This window comes from Eublepharis macularius, chromosome 3, assembly GCF_028583425.1.
Source record: "Eublepharis macularius isolate TG4126 chromosome 3, MPM_Emac_v1.0, whole genome shotgun sequence".
Lineage (NCBI taxonomy): Eukaryota > Metazoa > Chordata > Lepidosauria > Squamata > Eublepharidae > Eublepharis > Eublepharis macularius.
In genome coordinates this window covers 179391323-179415618 of record NC_072792.1, presented here as the reverse complement: position 1 = coordinate 179415618, position 24296 = coordinate 179391323, and the positions used below count along the sequence as shown (strand labels likewise).

Here is a 24296-nt window from a genome sequence, read left to right as displayed (position 1 = left end):
CCCCCCCCCCACAAATCACAACTAATATCCAGCATATAGAGATCAGTTTCCCCTGGAGGAAATGGTAGCTTTTGGAGGGTGGACTCCATGGCACAGGAACCCAGCTCCTTGCCTTCTCCAAACTCTAGCTTCCCAAATCTCCAGGAATTTCCCAACCTGGATTTGGCAATCCCCATTACGCAGTGATGCCTAAATAGGAACCTCCATAACCAGAGACAATCTACCTCTGAACATTCAGAAACTCTGGAAATTGGTAGCTACCATTCTGTCACGGGTTGCCAACTTCCAGGTGGGGCCTGGAGATCTCCTACTATTACAACTGATCTGCAGACTACAGATCAGTAGAGACCAGTTCCCCTGGAGAAAATGTTTGCTTTGGAAGGGGGAGGCTCTACGACCTTATGCTAGGGGGGATATAATGCCATAGAGTGCACCCACCAAGCCAGACATTTTCTCCAGGGGAATTGATCTCTGTAGTCTACAGATCAGTTGTAATTCCGGGAGATCTCCTGCCACCACCTGGAGGCTGAAGAACGGCAGAACCCTTTCCAACAGCTGCAGAGCATTCAAAGGTAGACTGCTTCTGGCTATGGAGGTTCTTCATCGTGGGTGGTCACAAGGGTTGCCAATTCCAGGTAGCGAAACAACTGGAGATTTGGGGGTGAAGCCTGGGGGAGGCAGGGTTTGGGGAAAGGCCTCAGAGGGATATAAAGCCATAGAGAGGCCAAGAGGCTCCTCTACCTCCTTGAGCTGTTGTTCTAAGGCAGAAACGCAGACTAGATGGAGGGGAGAAAGAGACGCCAGCAGGGCGGCGCAGGCGTTCTCGGCCTTCAGGTAGGCCGCAGCGGCGGTCGCCATGGCAACCTTGCATTATACTCCGCTGATGTCCCTCCCTCCCAGGCCCAAACCCCAAATCTCCAGGAATTTATGGAACTGGGGTCGGCAAGCCTGGTTCTCCCTCTCTCCTCCTCCAACTTCTCCCCTCTTCCTCCTCCCACCCACCCGTCCAACGGCCCAGCCAGCGCGGGTAGGTCGCAGCAGTGGTCGCCATGGCAACCCTACAGCATACCTCTCTTGAGTTTCCTTCCCTCCCAGACCCAGACTCCAAATCTCCAGGAATTTCCCGATCTGGAGTTGGCAACCCAATTTCCCCATCCTTTCTCCTCCTCCGGCTTGAGCCGCCCAGCCAGCCAGCGCGAGTAGGCCGCAGCTGGGGTCGCTATGGCAACCCTGGATTATGTTCCGCTGATGTCTCTCCCTCCCAGGCCCAAACTCCAAATCTCCAGGAATTTCCCGATCTGGCATTGACAACTTAATTTCCCTCCTCGAGCCTGCCAGCCAGCGCGGGTAGGCCACAGCGGCGGTCGCCATGGCAACGGCGCGGCCTGGGCCTGCGCGGCCTGCGGGCAGGCCTCCCACTCTGCCGCTCCGCCCCGAGCCGGCGGGAGGCGCGGAGGGCGGCGTTAGGGGCAGCGGAGCCATCATCCGGGAGCGGCGCAGCGGGCGGGCTTCCCCTTTCCTCCCTCGCCCTCCGGCCGCCAGCCAGCGCACGACGCCATGGCTCCCGCCGCCGACCGGGCCGGATACTGGGGCCCGCCGACCGGCACCCTGGAGTGGTGCGAGGAGAATTACGCCGTCTCCTATTACGTCGCCGAGTTCTGTGAGTGAGCGGGGAGAGGGAAGGCGCGGGGCGGCGCGTTCTCACGTACTCGGGTCTCCCCGGCTGACGCGTGTCCAGGCAGGGGCAGAGGCTTTGCCGATGGGGGGTGGGCGACTCTAGAGGGCAGGTGGAGTTGCCACCCTCCTGACGGGGCCTGGAGATCTCCCAGAATTACAACCCATCTCCAAACTACATCAGTCACCTCCCCTAAAGAAAATAGCTGTTTTGCAGGGTGAGCTTTATGACATTATATCCCTCTCCTCCCCAAACCCTTCCTTCCTCAGGCTGCACCCCCCCCAAATCTCCAGGAATTTCCCATCCCGGAGTTGGCAACCATAAGGGCAGGGAATGCCCCGTGCAAAAAAAAATTCCCTCCGTTGGTGTCTCTGGACCCCCCATCATTCAGCAACCCCCCCCCCCTGCATTGATACAAAGGGGATCATTTTACTGCACCATCCTGTGCACATTTGGGTCCAGTATCACTTTAAAGTCCAACTACATTTCCAGCATGTGAGCTTTCAAGAGTCAGAGCTCCCTTTGTCGGATACAAGGAGTGGGAACAGGTACGAGTCTATAGTCCAGGCAGGGTTCCGGTCCAGGTGCGCCTCAAGTATGAAGCGTCAAAGTGGACTCAAATCTTGCTCTTCTGTTGCAGACCAACTCAGGTACCCATCTCAAACTATAAATAAAGGACCTTTGGCTCTCCAAATCTTATACCCTGGAATTCTAGTTGGGCTTTAAGGTGCCACTGGACCCCCATATACTGCTCTTCTACAGCCCCCTGAAGGCATCTTATGCAAAGTTACACCTGTCTAAGCCTGTTGGTTTCTGTGGGCTTAGACCAGAGTAACTCTACATAAGATTGCGCCATGTGTAGGAGTGAGATGCCACTTATAGAAAGTAAAGTGTGTCCATGCATAATCTTCTTTCCCCCGCATTGCCTCTTTACATCCTGATGCCTTCCCTTGTAACATCCCACCCACCTTTTGGCTGGGGTATAAAGGCTCAGGGATCTCTGTTCCTAACTCATGTCTGAAGAAGCTTTGACTCTTGAAAGCTTACACTTTGAATAAGGTGCCGCTGGACTCAAATCCTGCTGTTCTTCCATTCCCTGAAGCTATCCATAGAGTAGTTCCTTTGAGTTCCTTTACAAGTTCAGAACAATGGAACTGCATGGGCTAAATAGGGATGTAGGATCCTTACCTCTAGATGACCCTGGCAGTCCCGTTCATAAATCCTAAGATGCTAATTTATGCTCTGTTTAAGCTGCATTTTACTGTCACGCTCTGACGCCCTTTGCTTCACTCCACCCACTCCTGCCTGGGATATAAAGACTCAGGATTTATCCACTCCACCCTGTATCTGAAAAAGGGAGCTTTCATTCTTGAAAGCTTATATCCTGAAAATCTTGTTGGATCTTAAGGTGCCACTGGACTCAAAATCCTGCTACCCATAGAGTGACACCCAGTAAGTGGGTGGAGGGGCGGGGGAGAATGTGATTGAGGAAGAGATCTGTGTGGGGGGAGCACTCTGTAGTTGGATGGAGTTGGCAGAGAGTGCTCTATCCAGAAGTGCACCATACGAACAAATCCCCCCTCCCCATAGCCGTTTTGGAGAAGGGCACCCTACAGTTAGAATCATAGAGTTGGATGGGACCTCTAGGGTCATCTAGTCCAACCCTGTGCACAATGCAGGAAATTCGCAACTACCTCCCCTCCCACACATCCCCTGTGTGACTCTTGCTCCATGCTCAGAAGATGGCAAAAAACCTCCAGGATCCCTGGCCAAAGCGGCCTGGAGGAAATTGCTTCCTGACCCCAAAGTGGCAATTGGCATTACCCTGGCCGTGTAAGAAGGGGCCACAAGAAATCTCCTCCTCCCCCTTTCTTGAAGCCATTAGCAGAGTGACATGAATTGACTCACAGTAGGGACTGGAGGAGTGGAATGGAAGCACTTCAGCAGAAAGCATATGGGTTGCTCCTCTTATTGGCAGAACAGAATTCAAGGCCAATAGCACCTTAAAAGACTAACAGAGTTGCCCGGGGTATGAGCTTTGTGAGTCAGAGACAAATGAGAATGAAGCGTCATTAGTATCTCAGAAAGTGAGCTTTGACTCACCAAAGCTTATTATAGCCTTGAAAATTTTGTTGGGTTTTAAGGAGCTACTGGCCTCGAATTTCGTTCTACGATTACAGACGAATGCAGGGGAGGGGTGGTATCTGAAGAAACTTTCCTAATTAACCCCATCTTCTTAGCACTCACTCCCAATATTATGTGAGGGGCAATAAATATTTTGCAAGGGGAATACTTGGTTATGTCTCTCTCTGGGACTAGTATGAGACTGATGTTGGTTCCTAGTTCCTTATGTGCCGTTCCTAGGTCTTTCGTTCTCCGATCCAGCCACCCATGTAGATAATACTTAAGCTGGTCTGTGCTCCAAAGTAAGCGTTGGACCACCCCAAGTCATCCAACTGCAGAAGGCTTGGTTCCCATCACACATCGGCAGACATTGGGGAAGTAGGACTAGGAACCCATGTCAGCCTCCTGAATCATCATATTTTTACTGTGCTTTTCTTCCTTGGTGCAGCACATATGGTTCTCCTTTCCTCACAACAACCCTGTGAGGTGGATTAGGCAGACAGAGTGTGATTGGCCCAGGGTCACCCAGAGAACTTCATGACCTAGTGTGATTGGAGCCCAGGATGCCCCAAGTCCTAATCCGCTCTGACACCCAACTTTACACTGGCACTAAATCTCTGGAGTTGCTGCCCTGCAGTTTGTTTGTTTGTTTTGGGAGAAAGGGTAATGAGAAAGGTGACTCGTTTCTGCCTCGAAATGCCCCAAAATGCCACCCCAAAGCACGTGGGTGTAAGAGAGACCACAGGCTCAGTTTCCAGTGCCTGCTTGCTGGGATTTTCCCAAAGAACACAAGACTAGGTAGGTCTTGCTCTTGTCTTGCGAGATGTGGCTTTTATTCTGACACAAGAGAGCATCTCTGGAACGCTTGACACGGATCAGTTATGGGTTCACTGTTGAGGATGAGTGCATGCTTTCTTGCTTTGTCTAGTTGTGCGGTTTGAATCATATAGCATGCTAAACTGTAGCACTTGACATATTTATAATAATTACACGTGATTGAAATGTACAATTGGTATTCATTGTTGGTTTTGTTAGTTAGGTTTCATGAATTTCTCTTGGGTTTGTCTAGTTAACACGCGGTGGTAAACCAGAGCCATTCTTGCTTGAAACATCAACATCTTTGACTGCCCAGCAGCCAACCCCTGCCATAAGTGCTGGGGAAATATTTCACAAGAGTCATTCCCTTTCGCAACCCCAAGATTGTGAAGTGGTGTGGCAAATGCTGGTCTTAGGCCAGCTTCATGTATGGCATGGGAAATACCCTTTCAGGGCAGTGGTGTGAGTGTATGGCAGATGGCAAGCAATATGTTCTGGCTCAAAAACCTCCTATGTTCCAATCGCTTGTACTAGGGAATAGGTTACCGGGAGTGACTTCTTTCATTCTCCTGTCAGGAGGTGGAGAGGATCCCGGTCAATCGGTTGAGCCAAATCCTATTTTACAGCTAATGGGAACTCTCCGCTTCTCTACTTTCTCTGCAGAAAGAAAGAAAAAAAGTTTCTGGTCTCTGTTGGAAATGCCTTGCTGTCACATACACAAATCTGCACAATGGCTTAATTTCCCCCAGCTTCATGTTCAGAGTTAACATGCGTTCTTTTCCTAACACGGATAACTGGCCTGGCTCATACGCGAGGGCAGCCGTTTGTCAAAATGTGGTTTGGGTGTATCCTTCCCTCTTGAACATGCATGCCTTTCTCTCTTTCCTAATTTAAAGCACTGTCATTTGTTGTGATATCTTAGTTTAGAAATCCTGAGCTAGAAGTACAAAATGTTAATTTGGAGGCAACGTTAGCACCAATAGTACTACGGATGTTGCTGCGAACTATTATCCTGTTCACAAGTTACAATGAATGTTCATACAGCCATGTAGGCTTGCTTTTTCTTTATATATGAGTCATTCTCATGTTAATGTTCAACACATGCACAGCTCAGTGTGCATTTAAACCCCGCTTTTCTCCACGTACTGGTCCCCATCTTCGTTTTCTGAAGTGAAGCAGGTTGTCCATAAGAGGCAGGGCTCTGATATTCCAACAACAAAGAATAACCTGTGCTTTCCCCCTCAAGTTCTGGAACTAGATGAATAGTAAGTTAGGAGCTGTGTACAAAGTTCATTTAGCCTTGTGGGTTTTATTAGGAATGTGTCACAACTTTGGTGTCACATCCTAGTGAACTGAGAGTCTTCTTTCAGTGCATAATTTCTGTTGCTGCTGGCTCCCCGTACCAGTGTTGGGCTTGCTAGTCATCAGGATTTTGCAATATTGTACACAGAGACTTCTCTGGGACAAAAGTAATGAGGACAAGATGGAATTTAACAAGGCCAAAAGTAATGAGGACAGGACTGGATTTGACGAAGAAAAAGGATGCAGTGAGGAGAATGCTCCGAGAGTAGACCGCACAGAATAAATTCTGCCTTAATAAGAGAACCTGTTTCAGGCCATCTGATGTGGCTGAATTTCTGGACCTAGGCAGGAGCTAGTCTGGCTCAGCTGTTACCTGCATGAGAGGCCATTTGGGAGATTGGTATGTGACTCTGGATAAATTTGGTCCAACTCCATGAGTCACTTCCAATAACTTAGGTGCCAGCATTAACTAGAGATGGGCATGAATCGATTTACAACCCCAAAAAACGCACAAACCAGTGGTTCATGGAAGCTCGTTTCCACGAACTTCCACAAACTGGTCTACTGGTTCATTTGGGTCGTAAAGGGGCGGTTTAAATGGCCATTTCCCCCGGGAAATGGCCATAAAAACTTTTCCTGCGGCTTGCAGGTGGCAGGTCCCTTTATACTATCAGCTGGCATGCGGCACGGGGGATCCAGGGGGGCAGCAGGGCCCTTTAAACTGCGCAAACCCCAGCCCCACACCTACCTTGCCCTGCGGGCCCGTGGCGTCCTCCCCCTCCTCTTGCAAGGGGCGGGAAGGCCATTTTTGGCCTCTTCCGCCACTGCATGGACCTGCAAGGTGGTGGAGAAGGCAGAAAACGGCCTTCCCGCCCCTCAAATGGCTGCCGGCTTCCTCCGCCGCCAAAAATGGCCTCCCTGCCCCTCAAATGGCCGCAGCGGCCGTTTGAGGGGCAGGAAGGCCATTTTTTGCCTCCTCCGCCATCCTGCGGGCCCACACAGTGGCGAAAGAGGCTGAAAACGGCCTTCCCGCCCCTTGCAGTAGGAGGGGGAGGACGCCGCGGGCACGCAGGGCAAGGTAAGTGTGGGGGTGGGGGCTGGAGTTTGGGCAGTTTAAGGGGCCCTGTCACTTGCAAGGCAGGAAAGGGCCCTTTAAACTGTCAAATGCCACTTTCCCTGCCGCTGCTAAGCGGCTGGAAAGGGGCATTTAAACCCCATGAACCACGAACTGGTTCATAAACTTGCCCCAGTCCGTGGTTCCTGGTTTGTGAAAACCCGCGAACCCGTGAACCCTGATGGTTCAGTTTTTTTGTGGTTCGTGCCCATCTCTAGTATTAACCCCTTGCCCAGCATGTACTGGTGCCAGTTATTAAAAAGTCCCAATAATAGAGTCCTGTTGAAAGGCTTTAAAATACCTTTAATAAATAATGCAGGATACTTTAAGGTGACGTGTTGATCTCGTTGAGGTGTTTTGTAATGAAACATCTTAACATTTCACAGAAATATAAGGATACACTTGTAACATTCCTATTTTCTTAGCAGGGATCAATGCCTGTGCAGTGTATTTGTTCATGCTGCCGTAGATTACCCTATGCTGGCTTAAACACTAAAAGCATGTAGGTTCTTTTTTGGACAATGGCATGCTAAACAAATCCATGTCCTGTGAAACGCAGGCAGCCATTCAAAATAAACCTCAGCCGCTACATTCAACATGGGTAGGCCTGCAGGAGAGTTTTGCGGATTCCATGGACAGCCCAAAAGACAAATAAGTGGGTTCTAGATCAAATCAAGCCTGAATTCTCCCTAGAAGCTAAAATGACAAAGCTGAGGCTGTCGTACTTTGGTCACATCACGAGAGGACCAGATTCTCTGGAAAAGTCAATAATGCTAGGAAAAGTGGAAGGCAATAGGAAAAGAGGAAGACCCAAAACGAGATGGCTGGACTCAATAAAAGAAGCCGCGTCCTCCAGTTTGCAGGATCTGAGCAAGTCTGTTAATGGTAGGATGTTTTGGTGGTCTTTCCTTCATAGGGTCGCCATAGGTCAGAGGCAACTTTATGGCACATAATACACAGGCCTGGATATCTTGGATAGCTGATGCTGCCTGAGAGCCAAGCTACAAGTGACGCCTGACACAGGTTGGACACCGGTCAGCTTCCCTCAAGTTTTGATAGGAAATGTAGGCATCCTGGTCTTGCAGCTGTAATGGAGAGCCAAGCTGTAAAACCAGGACGCCTACATTTCCCATCAAAACTTGAGGGAAGCTGACAAGTGTCCAACCTGTGTCAGGCGTCACTTGTAGCTTGGCTCTGAGTCTTTTTTAAAACTTCTCTCCCTTCCCCACCTCATAGGTTCATTCATTTGCATTCACATTTATTTAGTGTTATCCAGCTTTTTTCCCCATTGGGTTCTCAAAGCAGCTTAGAACATCCTTCTCTCTTCCATTTTCTCTCCAGAACCACCCTGTGAGTGGCCCGAGGTCCTTCAGTGAGCTTCCGTGGTAGAAGTGAGGATTGGTCTGCTAGGACCCTAACCTGTGCCATTCTTGCTCTCACAGGTGCATTCCACTTGGGAAGCCAAGGGTGGAGAAGTGAATTAACAGGCCAACGTCAAAGGTGTTAGCTTAGTGTGTTTAGTCTACGTTGTTGCAACTCAGCTCTTTGTTTCATGTGAAACAGGTAGACAACGAGCTAATCCTTTGTGCTGGGTTGGAATATACATATCCCCTCGGTCCATACAGATGTTATCCCTGAGAGCAGCAGAGGAGATCTACATGTATTTTTGTACCACTTATCCAGTTTTAGTATACAACATTTTAGAAGTTTTCATTTTGTGAAACACACACACGCCAAAATTGGGAGTCCTATTTCTAAGGGCAAATCTGCTTCCATCTAATTAAAACATGAAACGATGAATAATTAACTTGACTCCTGAATGTCCTTCCCTTGAGGAGAGATGCCCTTTTATATATATATATATATATCCCCCCCCTTACGTCTATTCACAAAACAAGCGGGTTTCCATGGCAGGTTGGGGATTTGAACCGAGTTCTCCCAGTTCCCGGTCCGACTACACCACTAACCACTGGTCTACCCAAATGATAAAAATACAGACGGTTGCATCTTGCAGATCCATTTTGCAGACGGCTTTCCTTGGACGCAAAGCGCTGCTTGCGGTCATCAGAGAGTATCTGATGGGCGTCCATTGCAACGGGATCTTGGACAAGGTGAACTCTTGGTCTGATACAGCACACCTGTCCTTACCTGCCGATGTGGCTTGATGTTCTTTAAAGGCCATTGGGAAGGGTAGTGTCATGGCCCAGTCTGAGAGTGAGGTCTCCTCTGGAGGAGAGGAGCCTCGTGTAGCCAGCCAGGACTCCTCAGGAGAAGAGGAGCCCTGTGTAGCCAGCCCTAGCCCTGATTCAGCAGAAGCCAGCAATCAGGAGCAACAGCTGCTGGCTGATCAGAGCTTACGGCCAGCAGCTGAGGCACCAGCACCCTCTAGCTCCAATACTACAGAGGAAGCTCAGCCAGGGACTTCTACAGGTGCAGCGCAGCCAAGAGCCTCCACCCCCCCAGGTTCACTCACGCCCAAGGAACGCCACAGGCAGCGCCAGAGACTGGAACTGCAGGAGAGATGGCGCAGTGCTCGCCTCTTGAGCCAACGCCAGCTGCTGGAGAGTGACGATGAGTAGTGGCAGGATAGAGCCCCAGCAGCTGGCTGAAAACCATGCCTGGCTATAAGAGCCAGTCTGGAGGAACTGCTGGGCGTGGAAGCAACGTGTCTACTGCCTGCAACCACTCTGTGTTCTGTGAACCTTGCCCGTGCCTGCTTTTGGACCTGACACTATCGGTGACTGACCTTGGACTGTGCCTGACCTTGCTCTTGGACTCTCGACTCACTCCTGGCTTCATCTCGTGCTCTGGCCACCGGTTTGACTTGGCTTTTGCTCTTGGAACTTCCCTTTGATTTTGGCCTTAAGGTTTGGACTTGAACCACCCTGCTTGGGCTGGCCCAGTCCGTGACAGGTAGTATTAAGCCCATCAAGCTTCGCTCTCATCCTAATTGCAGTCCAAGCAGTAAAATGAGGAGTTGGATGAATGATGAAGCGTTTTAAAGTTTGCCGAGTGAACAGAAATGATCGGAAAGCATAGGAGCAGGCAGGCCTTTGAACATAATGGTGCCCTTTTCTTCTGTCCTGTGTGGTGGTGCTTGACAGACTTACTTGCTCACCAAGCTATAAAAACTAAGGCGTTTTCACAACAAACAGAAAAGTGGCATTCGGCTGCTAGTAAAATTTGAAAACGAGATCCTTTAATGTCGGTCAGTTGAAGCGCATCACGCGGTCTCCCTCGGTGGCAGCTGTCAACCCCGGGACAAAGCGAGTCCCATTCCCGAAATAAATGACCCACTGGTGGCTTCCTAGCAGCTCTGCACCCAGGCATGCACAGTACGGATGTGAGAGTCAGGAATCTTGTATCCACAACTCCTCTGCGTGCTGGGTGAATGTACGGAGAGGGAGAGCAGGTGCAAGCATGCATGCCCCACCTCCATTGTGACTGCTGGCTCGTGAGCACAACACCTGTGTGCAGAGTTATTATCTGTGTGTCCATTCCCTCCCTGTGATTGGCAGTGTTCAAAAAGCAGCATCCCTGATGACAGTGAGGGCGCATAAGTGCAGGCGCTTCCTGTACACATCGATGACATGTTTATGAGCTTGCGATCATACATAGGTTGAGGCACGCCCAGAGTGCTCGCTCCCGCTCTGCGTGTTCAGTCAACACATGGAGGGGATGTGTATGCAGGGCTCGAGGTATCAGGCACCCATCTTCCACAAACGAACATCAAGCAACATAGAAAAAAGATAACAAGTATTTCCAAAGGTGATAAATTTCCAGAAGTGTGGGGTGTGTGCGCATTCAGGGGCATGAGCAAGCGCAAGGTTTGGTACAAAAAAGGGAATACGAGGACCTGAGAACAATGGCAGCTCTTCCCTTCAAGTGTTACTTTATTTGTACATACATATCAGCCGTCTTAAAGATCTCTGGAGAGCTTTATCCCACTTAACATCTGCTTTTGAGAACATGCAGCTTCTCCGTGGGCCCAGAGGGTAATTATTTTCCACAGGACAACAATGTTGGATTTAAACGCGTCTTGCATTCAGTGGTCTGGGAAACAAGAGGGTCAGGAAGTGAAATGTGCCATTTTTTGCTGATATAGCAAAAGAACCTTTAATAGGCGAAATGCATCGTGGTCTGGGCTCAAAATGGCACGATTCTGGATGCTTGATTGTTTTCTAAAGCGAGTAAAAGCCAGGGATACTGCTGATTTCACCTGGCTTGCAGTTGAACGGCCTAAAGTCAACAAAGTTTGCTTGCTGTTTTCTGTCATTTTGTTTGGTCCCAACGAAAGGTATTACACAGACTTTGTTCTTGCGTCAATGTGAGCGTATGACCTGTTCTGAACTCTACATGGCTTGCTCCCAATTGGCACCCTACTTTAAAAAGTGGTGGTCTGGAGATAACGGCGAACCGTAGTTTGCTGCAAACCTGGAAGCTTCTGTTTAGTTGACTGCAAAGGATTTTGTGAGCTTGCGGATCCACCAGAGTTGTTCACATAGTGGCAGACCAATGCACCCTGCTGCATCGGAATTGGTTCCTTTATATAACACATACTTCAAATTTAGATACGCATTCAAAGTCCTTAAAAATGGACGGATGGAGATCCACGTTTGCCTTCCGGAGTGAAAAATGTACCCATCTCTGATCTGTGTAATAGTCTTTCCCTCCTCTTTTCCCTCTTGTCGTCGGATTTTCCAGAGTCATGCTTCATCCGTGCACGGCTCCATCTTTCTGTAAAAGCCCTCAAAGCCAGCTGACAACAAACGTGGTGATCAAAATCAATGGTGCGAACTTTTAAATTGAGTACAATTGCAAAAGCAGGAGGCGATGGTGAGAAGTTTTCCCAGGAATAGCAATTAAAGGTGCAAAAGTCAGGCGACATAAAATGCTTTCGTGGCTCATCTTGATAAGCAGTGTAGCTGCCGTGTGACCAAGGAGCCTTTGTTAGACCTCTGTCCTCCGTTCATTTTTGAATCCCATTCTAAAGTCACCCGAGCTCGTGATCATTGTTACGTTTTGGGGTAAGGAATTCCACAAAGTCATCTGGGTGGTTTGATGAAGCACTTCCTTTGCTCGGTGCTGAACCTTCCACAGATCAGCTTCAGCGGGTGTTGTTCTCACTCTGCAGCCTCCGGACCAATACGAGGACAAGAAAGGAAGCCTCTTTGCTGTGCTGGCTGAGAATTTGTATAAAGCTGTGGTCCCTCACTACCAGACCCCATTCTTTCCACGGCTGTGCCTTTTGTTCTCTGCTTAGGTGAGGAAAGGGCACTGGGAAGGCATACCTACAGCCTCCACCTTTGCCATGTCGCTACAGGCGCTGCCGGTGTGCAGAGAGGTCACAGAATCACAGGGTTGGGAGGGATCTCCAGGGTCATCTAGTCTAACCCCCGCACAATGCAGGAAATTCACAACTACCCCCCCCCCACACACACACACACAGAGTGACCTCTGCTCCATGCCCAGAAGATGAGGAAAAGGCTACAGGATCCCTGGCCAAACTGTCATAGAGAAAATTGCTTCCTGACCCCCAAAGTGGCAATCAGCATTACCCTGGGCATGTAAGAAGGGGTCATCATGAGAACTAAGCACGGGTGCAACCCTTCCAGCCCTCCCTCTCATGATCTGCCCAGGTTCTCAGGTTCTCAGAATCAGCACCTAGCCTCTGCTTAAACACCTCCAAAGAAGGCGCGCCCACCACCTCCCGTGGAAGCCTGTTCCACTGAGGGACCTGCTCTAACTGTCAGGAAGTTCTTCCTAATGTTTAGCTGAAGACTCTTTTTGTTTTAATTTCAACCGGTTGGTTCTGATCTGACCTTCTAGGCCAACGGAAAGCAACTTCACGCCATCCTTTATATAACAGCCCTTCAAGTACTTGAAGATGGTTGTCATATCACCTCTCAGTCCCCACCTGGTCTCTCTCCTGGATCCACTGTCAACGTAGCTGCCCGGAGGGAGTGAAGTGTTTGCCCTGGTGTCTGGCGTGGTTGGTTCAGAAGCCTCTTGAATCCGTTGAGTGGAGCCTGAAAGAAAGCCTTGGGTGTTGCCTTGCCGCCCAAATGCAACCCCGCCTTGGGCTGTTTGTCCTCTGGGGTCAACATGGGAAGCATTCTCTCTGATTCAGTGCGGGTGTGGGAGGGAGCTGGCAGACTGTTGCCCGTTGGCAGCGCTGGCTTGTCATTGCTGCAAGGCTTCTCCACCCAAATCTCGATGAAACACTGTGATTAAAGACGACGCCAGCAGCTTTCTTCCTCTGCCCTCCGCTGTGCCAATCTTTGCTCAGAATAAACAGGCCGTCAGGGCACTCGATCTTACGTTCTTAGGTCTAACCAGGTGCCACAATGTAAGAGTCAGACCGGGGTTTCATCTGGTCAGGCCTTCTCTTTCCAGCTGTGGCTAGTCTGATGTCACAGGAGCCCACAAGCGGATCCTCCTAGCTGCGTCCCTCCCTTCCTCTCTGCTCCTAGTATCATGTTCCAAGAGGCTGCCGGGTCTGCTAGCCCCTGATAGACCTATTCTCCATGAATCTGTCCAGCCGTCCTTTCGCATCCATCCGCACCATTCGTTGGCAGTGCATCTTGTGGCAGCCAGTTCCACAAGTCAACCACTTCTTGTGTGGAGTACGACTTCTTTCTGTCTTGAATCAGTTTCATAGGGTGACTGTGTTCTGCCATTATAGGAGAGGGAGAAAAGTTTCTGTGTTTTTTTCACACGCTGTTACAGGCCTTTAGAACCCCGTGGCGCAGAGTGGTAAGTTGCGGTGCTGCAGCCCAAGCTCTGCTCAAGACCTGAGTTCGATCCTGGCGGAAGCCGCGTTCACATAGCCGGCTGAAGGTTGACTCAGCCTTCCATCCTTCCAAGGTTGGTAAAATGAGTACCCAGTTTCCTGGGGGTAAAGTGTAGATGACTGGGGAAGGCAATGGCAAACCACCCCGTAACAAAGTCTACCAAGAAAACGTCATGATGTGACGTCCCCCCCATGGGTCAGTAATGACTCGGTGCTTGCACAGGGGACTACCTTTACCTTTACCTACAGGCCTGTATCACATCACCTCTGCCCCCCCCCCCACTAAAAAGTCCTAGGGGAAGTCAGTCTAATCTGGGGCAGCCAACCTTTTTGGCCCACATGCTAAAAAAATGCAACATTCTCCTAAAATGTTACTGTGTCAACAGGTTGTGTTGGGGGTGGGTGGATAATGGGAACTGCGCACGTCAAGATTTGTCTGCTCTTAACTCCCCTGTCCTTATTGCAGTTCTGTCACATATGCAGTGCTGGTGAGAGGATATGATTGGGAAAGGGAATTGTTGGGAAAGGGATTGAAAATCAGCAAGTATCATCCTGCCCTGTCATAAATCTCTAGAAGGCTGAAGGAGTAATTTGATACCACCTACTGATCTCTGAAAGTCTATGGAGAATGCAAAAAAGAGGCCTTAAGATCCGGGCCAGCAGGGCTCATTTCGAGGGGGAACGCACAGGAACGCAGTTCCGGCAGTTCCCCAAAGAGGACACATGTCAGGTGGCTCCGCCCACCTGACTCTCGGCCATTTTTGGGCTCGTTTCGGCCTGGATTTGGGCGGAAACGACCCGGATTGGGCTTCTGATGGGTGGTGGATCACTCTCCCACTCAGCAGTGGCCCGATCCTGACCATTTTGGGCCCCTTTTCAGCCATTTTCAGCCCCTTTTTGCCATTTTGGGACCAATTTCATCCCTGACTGGCCATGATTGGGTCCAAAATAGCCAGGATAGGTGATGCCAGGGGGTGTGTCATAGGCAAATAAGTTATACTAATGACACACTTCTGGTGATGGCAAGGGGTGTGGCATATGCTAATGAGTTATGCTAATGAGTTCCTCCAGCTCTTTTTCAATGAAATGACCCCTGCGGGCCAGAAACATCTTTTCCCACCCCCTGAGCCTGATGAAAATTTCTGCAGTTATGAAGGCTTAATGGGACAAGTCTTTGGAAGAGAGGGTAGCAGTCTACCATTCCTTCAGCAGACCGTTTCAGTGCTGTTCCTGAAGGTCTCATGCCCCCAGGAACAAGATCTCCAGGAGGCTCAGTGGACTGCAGTAGGTGGGCAAAGCAGGAAAGTCCCCCTTCACAAAGATTGTAGCATAAGCTGTTGAGAACCACAGCTCTCTTCATCAGATGCCTCTGACGAAGAGAGCTGTGGTTGTTGAAAGCGATGCTTGAATAAAATGGGTTAGTTTTAAAAGGGCTACTGGACTCTTTACTATTTTGCATCTACAGACTAACACAGCTAACTCTTCTGGATCGATTCACAAAGATTGTGAATGGTTGGAATCATTGTATTATTTGGCTTTCATTTGGGGAAGGCCTGCGATCGAAATCTGCGTCCCAGTTTGAAATGCTGCATATGTTTTCGGCTACCACATTTTAGAAACAGCTGGAGAATGTGCAGACAAGAGTTAAGGGCTATCAAGAAAATGGACACCCTTACTTAGGAAAGAGGGGCTTTAGAATGGGGGTCCTGGGGGTAAAAAAGGAATCTGGTGGAGGGCTAAGCAATAAAGAGACTGGAAGTGAACCTAAGTGAGTATCTTCACAGCATTAGAAAGCTGAAGCCAGTTGGCAGTGGGTTTAGCACAATCAAAAAGGAGGAGAAAACTTGCTTAATTGGGGAGTTTATTATCACACGATACGGCATGAAACAGCGTAACATCTCTTGGCCAAGTTAGCTAAAGGTAAAACTGCTTTATCTCAGAACATAGATCAAGATGGGTAGCCGTGTTAGTCTATCTGTAGCAGTAGAGAAGAGCAAGAGTTCAGTAGCACCTCTAAGACTAACAAAACTTGTGGTGGGGTATGAGCTTTCGTGAGCTGCAGCTCACTTCTCTCTGAAGAAGTGAACTGTGGCTCGTGAAAGCTCATAGGTAAAGGGAGCCCCTGTGCAAGCACAAAGTCATTACCGATTCCCTGAAAAACACAATTTTGTTTCATTGACTAATAAAAAAAAATCGAGAGTGCATTAGAATTCCCTTGCCCTGCATAGAACCTCTTTCAGATGAAGGCAATTTTTCGCTCTTTTGGATGCAGCGAAATGGAGCTGGGCGCTCTGATAGAAAATTCCGAGAATGTTTTGCGTTCCTGCTTGGTATTTTTTTTTCTTTTGTCGGTGGCTTGCTGCCATGTACAACGGCCACTCTTGCATTCCCTCACTCATAGAATCATTTGCTTCCGGGAGGTGCGCTTTTTCCTGTCGCTCTTCCTTTTGCATCTCTATTGCAATAGCATTCCAATTCCAAAATGAACTCCATTGGCAAATTTGACTAAGATCCTAGGCGTGCTCTCAGATTCTATAGCCTGATAATGCATTGGATGTTAGAGCTTCATACAGCTCGGTTACACTGTTCACAAGTTGGGGGGGGAAGGCATTAATTTTTAAGTGAATGACTTCTTTGTAGCAAATGTTTTAGGAGAAAACGGATATTCAAATTGCTGTGCAAATTTCAATTTTCTGTTTATGATGCATTTGTGTGAAGCTTGCCTCCCATGCAAATAGGTACGGAGTAAAGGCTTGGCTTTCACATCTCACCAAATTGTGAATAAGGAAACTTAACTGCTTTGGCAGGATGTCTAGAACTGACAAGCAGTGGCTATTGCGGTGCCTTCAGGGACTGCTTGGTCAGGCAGATAAGAGTGAATGAATCATGGAGCTGAGGAGGAGGAGGATCAAAGCTGGCTGGTACATTTGGAACCTCAGACTGCTGCTTGCGCTTCAAAACCGGTTGGTAGAAGCCATCATATAGGCTGCAGTCTGTTTGCATGCGTCCAGTAGCACATATAAGACTAATAAAATTTGTGGTAGGGTATGAGCTTTCGTGAGTCTCAGCTCACTTCTTCAGATACAGCTAGAATGTGAGTCCATGGTAATAGCCAGTGAATGACAACGGCAGGCGTGATTGAATAGGCTGAGGTATGCAAAAAGTAGCCGTTACCCTATAGAGGAATTTCAGAGGGAGATTAGAAAGAGAGACTGCTGAATTGCAACTGACAAGGACGCTCAAGACAATGCATCCGCCTGGATTGAATGGAGATCTAGACTTCCCGTCTCATTACCAGTACTGATTTATCCACACCCACTACCCCTCTGCATCCCCCACCCGAGATTGCTCAGTGAGTTTCATGGCAACATAAGGTTTTGAGTCCCAAAACTCGCTTGTCCTAGCTAACCCTGCTGCCCTCTGTCTGTCACGTGAAGATCCATTGTGATCTCGTGAATAGATAGGACATAAGGCAACATAGTGGTGAAGTCTGTGGCCCCTAACTCATTAGTGAAGCATCTCTTGGAGGCCCCCTCCCTACAATACAGCCCGTCTGTATGAGTAGAACCTTTAAAAACTCCCTGCATTTTTTAAAAAAACATAGTGTAGGGAGTTTCTATTCTTTGCTGTGCTCCCCCCCCCTCCCCAGTTTTCAGGGCATCTTTAACAGGGGAGGTCTCCAAAGTGTGTTGTTCTGTCTACAGGCAGAAGTGGTTTAGTCCCTTCTGCCATGTCTTTCTCTTGCATGTGCGCACACACACACACACTCTCTCTCTCTCTCTCTCTCTCTCTCTCTCTCTCTCTCTCTCTCTCTCTCTCTCTCTCTCTTTTGTATTTTTATCCTGTGCTTTCTCCAAGGAGCTCAATACAGAGGGCCAACGTGGCGTAGTGGATAGAGTGCCGGACTAGAATCGGAGGAGTTCTGGGCTCAGATCCCCACTTCTAGCATGGAAGTTTGTTGGATGACCTTGGGCCTGTTGCAGACTCTCATCCGAGCCTACCTCACAGGGTGGTCGTTGTGAGAAACTAGAGGAGGGGAGAATAGCAGTCTAAGCTGCTTTGAGTCCCGTTGAGGGAGAAAATCGGGATACAAATAAATACATGCAAACATAAATGCAAAATGCAAATATGTGTTTCTCCCCTCTTCCATATTCCCTCACAACAACGCTGTTAGGTAGAGAGAGTGTAACTAACTGGCCGAAGAGCTAACTGGCTCAGTGGGCATTGGAAGTTAAGCTTCTCAGTTCCTAGAGTGATACTCCAACACAATACAACACAAGCCATATGACTCTTCATGCAGTAGATCTTGATCTAGAGTTGATATTTGGATCCACTGCAGTAAAAATAGCAGAAGGGTGATAGGGAGTACAACTTTAAAGAGAAGTTTGAAGAGCAAGGTAATAGCCGTAATCGTTTCACCTTGGCGTTTCCAGGATTCCTTTGTTCGTGGTGCAGCTAGAACTCTCTTTCTGTTTAATTTTTCGCCTCTGCTAAGCGGCTCTGGAATTCGCTGGCCGAACTTCTCTCACAGCATATGTCTGATAACATTGTTTTCTTGAATAAGCATTCTTCCATGAACAGTGTAGCTGTTGGGTGTTAGAAAGGATATGACTTGGTACAGCCTTGGCGGGGGGGGGGGGGCGTTTGTGGGTAGGCTGAGTGTTAAACGTTTTCCTGCAGTGGGAATGCCTGGCAATCGGGTGGTGATAAAGCTGTTAGGGCAGTGATGGCGAACCTTTTTGAGCCCAAGTGCCCAAACTGCAACACAAAACCAACTTACTTATTTCAAAGTGCCAGCACTGCAATTAAACCTGAATACTGAGGTTTTAGTTAAGAAAAAACAACTCATACAGTTGTCCCAACTAATTAACATCTCTCTCTCTCTCTCTCTCTCTCTCTCTCTCTCTCTCTCACTCACTCACTCACTCACTCACTCACTCAAGAGCCACGACTGAAAGTAAAGCAAGTTAAATCAAAGCAGTTTGCCCTTCTTTAGACCAGCAGCCCTGCTTGCAAGCACTCTCCCTTTCTCTCTCTCTCTCTCTCTCTCTCTCTCTCTCTCTCTCACTCGCTCAAGAGCCACAACTTTCAGTAAAGCAAGTTAAATCAAAGCAGCTTACTCTTCTTTAGAAAGCCAGCCCCAGCCGCCTCGCTGCTGCCTCCGCTTCCTGCTGCTAAAGAGACGGGCAGCAGGGATGCAGCCTTGAGGAAAAGGAATCATGTGAACAGGGCCAAAACCCATGTGATCTCTGCTCAGAGCTACTGGAACGCCGTTGCAGGCATTCTCCCTCCAAATGAGCCCTGGACCTAGCGATCGGCAACTTGTCTCGTGTGCCCACAGAGAGGGCTCTGCATGCCAGCTGTGGTACGTGTGCCATAGGTTCACCATCGCTGTCCTAGGGCATAGCTCAAACAACAAGTGGCAAATGGTGGGCATGGCATTGCTGAGAGCAGAAAAAAATTGAATCTTGATCCAATATGATGCCTTTTGGTGCAAGTTCTACTCACAAAGGTAGGAAAGGCCCTCACATAACACCAAAAAAACCAACCCAGAAATGTGTCCCACAGTCTAAGGCAATTTACAGACGTTTTGATTTTTGATTCGCACTGTCAAGTGGGGAAAGTATTATTTATTCTCTTTGGAGGGGTGGCTCAACCCTTCTTTGAACTTCAGAGCTTGTTAGATGATTAGATTGCATCTGACGAAGAGAACTGTGATTCTCGAAAGCTTATGCTACAGTAAAGTTGGTTAGTCTTAAAGGTGCTACTGGACTCTTTTCGGTTTTGCTACTACAGACTAACACGGCTAACTCCTCTGATTAGATGATTCTAATCGCAGGTTTTCTGCTTCCCATTTACTTTGGCACTATTACTAGCATTTGATGCAGCTACTTCTTGATGTATGTGTTAGGTGCTGTCAAGTCGCCTCCAACCTATGATGACCCTATAAATGAAAGACCTCCAGAACGTCCTATCATTAACAGACTTGCTCAGATCCTGCAAAGTGGAGGACATGGCTTTCATTAAGTCAAACCATCTCTTTTTAGGTCTTCCTCTTTTCCTCCTGCCTTCCACTTTTCCCAGCATCATTGACTTTTCCAGAGAACCTTGTCTTCTCATGATGTGACCAAAGTATGATAGTCTTAGCGTTGTCATTTTAGCTTCTAAGGAGGCTTGGTTTAATCTAGAACTTATTTAATTGTGTTTTTGGCCATTCATGGTATCCACAAAACTTCTCCAGCATCACATTTCAAATGAATCAATTTTCTTCCTGTCAGCTTTCTTCAATGTCCAACTTTCACATCCATACATAGTAATGGGGAATACCATCGTTTGGATTATCTTGATCTTGGTTCCTAGAGAGACATCTTCATCTTTAAGGATCATTTCTAGCTCCCTCACAGCTGCTCTTCCAAGTCTCAATCTTCTTCTGATTTCTTTACTGCACTCTCTCTTTTGGTTGATGATTGAGCCAAGGAATAGAAAAATCTTGAACAATTTCAATTTCCTCATTGTCAACTTTTAAAATTGTAAGTAGTCATCCAATAACTGTAGTACCATAATAGATCCAGAGGAGTTAGCTGTGTCAGTCTGTAGTAGCAAAATAGTAGAGTCCAGTAGCACCTTTAAGACTAACCAACTTTATCATAGCATAAGCTTTCGAGAGCCACAGCTCTCTTCGTCAGATGTAGTACTGTAAGCAACTCAATCATGATAACATTTTTTTTAAAGGGAGGTCACTGATTTGAGCCTTTGCAGAGAGACCTAGGAAGATGTCTGCATTTATAACAATAAATACAAGCTGTATTGACGTTGCAGACGTTAGGCCCTGGTTTATTGGCCATGACATCCCCTCTTCCCAGGGAATCCTGGGAGATGTGCTTTGGTGATGGTGTTGAGAATTTTCTCTTACAGAGATTTGGAGTCAGTTACTTAGGTTACAGAAAATCAGCTGCTAAAACTAGTTTAAATATATGCTGTGGACCTGATCTCCATGTGCAGAGTTGGTTGGTCGGCTGACCAGAGATGGAGGCTCTTTTAAGGAATAAGCTCATTAGGCCTGAAGTGCAGGTGATGCCCCTCTGCCCTGCCCCTTTTGGTGGACAGCAGCTGGCCCTGGTGGGAATGCTACTCTATAAAAGGTTAACTGTGTTCCAGACAACTCACTTCCTACCCTGCTGCGCCTTCAGAGGGCACTGTTGTGGAGGGAAGCCCTGATGAGGCAGCCCATCTCTCCGAGAGTGCGCCGCAGCAGGAAGCCCAGGCAGGGATCAGGTGTGGAGCAGGTGGCAATGCCTGCCCCCCCGCCTTCACCCAGCTGGGATCAGGAGCGGAGCAGGTGACAGTGCCCGCCCCCCCCCGCCTTCACCCAGCTGGGACCAGGAGCGGAGCAGGTGGCAAAGCCTGCCCCCTGCCTTTACCCAGCTGGAGTCGGGAGCAGAGCAGGTGGCAGTGCCCGCCCCTGCCTTCACCTGGCTGGGATCAGGAGCGGAGCAGGTTGTTATGCCAATATAGATTAAGATCATATGCCAATAATCAATACTGAACAATACTAGGCCTAGCTTCTATACTCTAGATGAACTTTTAAACTTTACATGAACTTTCAGTGTATTTTTTCTATGTATAAGGTAATTCAACAGGTGTGCTTTCATCCTTTGACAATTAATTAAAATAGTGGACTCTACCGAGATTGATGTTCTTCTATCAGAGATTCAACCAATGGTGATCGTCCAACTTAACTTTTCCTGACACTTGTTGGAGATTTGTAGTTTTGTTGTGAAGTTTAGATTATGACATAATTTTTTAACTAATTGGAAGGCTGTACTATGAAATTATGAATATTCAGTGAAGTGTCAAACCAATCAATATTTGTTTGTGCTATCATGTGAATAGACCCTAAATATTTGCATATGATTAGGTATATCATTGCAAACACAGAAAGAATAAGCAGGGTACTGATGGAAGAAATCTCTTGAGAGAATCTAGGTGAGAAACTATTTCTACCTATGTATTTCATGGAAACTTTGAGCAATGTTAAACTTAGGATTTATTGAGAAATGTTAGTGAACTTATTTCTTATTGCCTTTCTATGTTCTGTTGTCATAGGATTCATATTAATAGCCATTTATATTTTGATTGCTTGCTTCATTAAAAAACTAGGGTGTATTTTCAATAAAGTGAAATAAACTCTAGATTGGTGTCTGTGTGTTTGATAAGGAGTTGCAAAGCAATACTGAACCCTATATAAATAAATGTACTGATAAACAGCTGGTTCAAAGAACTTATCTGTTTGACAGGTCTAAAGACTAACTGCTTTCTGCTTCCCCGGAGAGAGATCCATCTTTCTCTTGGCAAGTTGAAACTTGGTTTTAGACACGGGAACTGACTCGTTACAAATGGCGCCCAACGTGGTTTTCTTGCTTGCCTCCTTTTTAACATACAGAACTCCTAATTAATTTCTCTCTTTTGACCCCGAGTCAAGAGTTCTTGAAGGCCTTCAGTTTAAAAGAGATTTAAAAGTTCCCACTCATTGTTGGCTAAAAATGGCTCAGCAAACGGCTATCTTGCCGCCTGCCAGACAAGCCTTTTTGGATCATGTTACTCATTATGGAGCCAGAGCCGGTGCACATGTTACCTTTTTGATTAATGTTGCAGATGATGCCAGTGGCATTCATTATTCTTTTTATACCTTAGATGCTTTAAATGCTCAAGGACAGATAGAAAGTATGACTTTTCGTCCAAACATTCATTATGAAGCTTTTAGAGAAACAGAAATTCCACTCACCCAAGCTCAGATTCAAGCTTGGCTGGGAGGTAATATACACATTCCTACAGGTGTTTCTAGATATGGCCCGTTAGGAGCTCCGGACAGTTTCTCTTGGCCTCAAGGCCTGTCTTATTTCCCTCCCACGGGAACTCAAATTGCTGCTTTTCCTTTAGCTGATGTTCGAACTGAGATGAGGATTCTTAGGAGTCATTATCTGAGACTTCGTAGTCATGCTATCATGTTTGCAGCACTGACTGGTTCTACTCCTATGACTGCTCCAAGTGCCACATCTGTGGTATCTACACCTCAGAATATTAAAGCAGTAGCAGGACCAATTCCTCTAGACAAGGAGAAAATTCCATTCTGGTTTGCTTCTAAAATTCAAGCATTCCAGGCCTTTCTCCCAGATTGTGATGATGCACAGAGGCATAAGATTTTAGCTCTCTTGTTGCCTGAAGGGCTTATCCCTCCACAGCATGAGTGTTCCAGCTGGGATGCAATCTTTGCCTATCTCTATAGTGCAGTTTTTGGGACTCCATCAATAGCTTCCCTAAATGACACTCTTCAGAAAATCTCCAGAGATCAAGGTCCAGCCCCAACAATGGCTTTGGGTCTGAGAATCTTGAATAATTTTCCTGTTGTTTGGGAGATTCTTAAGTCTTATATTAAAGGAGACACTTCTAAATTTGCTATTCAGACTCGGCTAGATGCCTTGCAATCTGATGCTGAAAGAGCGGCCCGTTTTTCCGTAATCGTAAAAGAAGTCTATTCCACCCTAGGCAGGGATGTCACAGGACAAAAATTAGGTCAGAAATCTTCCAAAGATAATTCTGACAAGCAACACTCTCAGAGCAAAAAAAAGTCTAAGGATTTTTCTTCTCAGAGAGAGGAGTCCAGACAGTTTTTTGAGAGCTCAGATAAAACATCAAAGCCGGAATTCCATTCTAAGAGTTTTCCCCGTTCTGAAGCTCCTTCTCCCTCTACTTTCAGGGACAAACGCTTTTACAGAGACAAGCTTCAGCTTAAGGATAGGGACTCTTCTCAGTTTCAAGCGGAACACACCTCCGCTTCTTCTGCCCAGCCTCAGCCTCCTCGTGAAGGTCAGTAAAAAGTTTTTTCTAAGTTTAAAAAGGCAGCCGTCCATTCCAACATAAAAGGAAATGACCCTGCCACAGATCAGGATTCTGTCGAAGAATGTTTGGCTCACAGCCCTGTGGGACACGGGAGCGGAACAAACAATAATTAATGAGACCCTCCGTTCTCATTTTGAAGCCATTCTTACTAATTCTGTGACAGATATTCACTTGGTGGCAAATACTTCTTTACCATCTTTGAAAATTTATAAAGTTCAGTTATTTTTTGAAGCATTTTGGCGTCAAACAGTGGAAGCAGTCTTTTTAGACATTTCTCATACTAATTATGATATCATTTTAGCTTATCATGATTTTCCTCCACTCTTTGTTAGGGATTGTCCCCCTTCACTGCCCATAATACAGCAAGCCTTCTGCCCAGAAGTTCTTTCTGAGGCACAGTATCTTTGTGACAAATGGGAAAAGATGGGTATTTGTAGACGCTTTCCAGAACATGCGGGGAGAGACTTTCAAGCCCCCCCCCCATGTCATTCCACTCCTTGCCCCCCCTAAGCCACAAAAACAATATCCTATTCGGAGAGATTCCATTCCCTTCCTAGCTGAAATGATTTCCC

At 47.5% G+C, this 24296-nt stretch overlaps 1 protein-coding gene across 3 annotated transcripts in view; it reads left to right on the top strand.

The window, feature by feature from the left end:
- The first annotated feature begins 1479 nt into the window (after positions 1-1479).
- ACER3 (alkaline ceramidase 3) overlaps positions 1480-24296 on the top strand; it is a 56768-nt gene continuing 33951 nt past the window's right edge. For 2 of the 3 annotated variants that reach the window (XM_054973278.1, XM_054973279.1), the window contains exon 1: positions 1480-1660. In XM_054973278.1, coding sequence (XP_054829253.1) covers positions 1558-1660 — 103 coding nt within the window. In that variant the 5' untranslated portion in view covers positions 1480-1557. Of the gene's footprint in view, positions 1661-23581; positions 23692-24296 lie in introns of all 3 variants that reach the window. The other variant, XM_054973281.1, reaches the window with a different exon arrangement.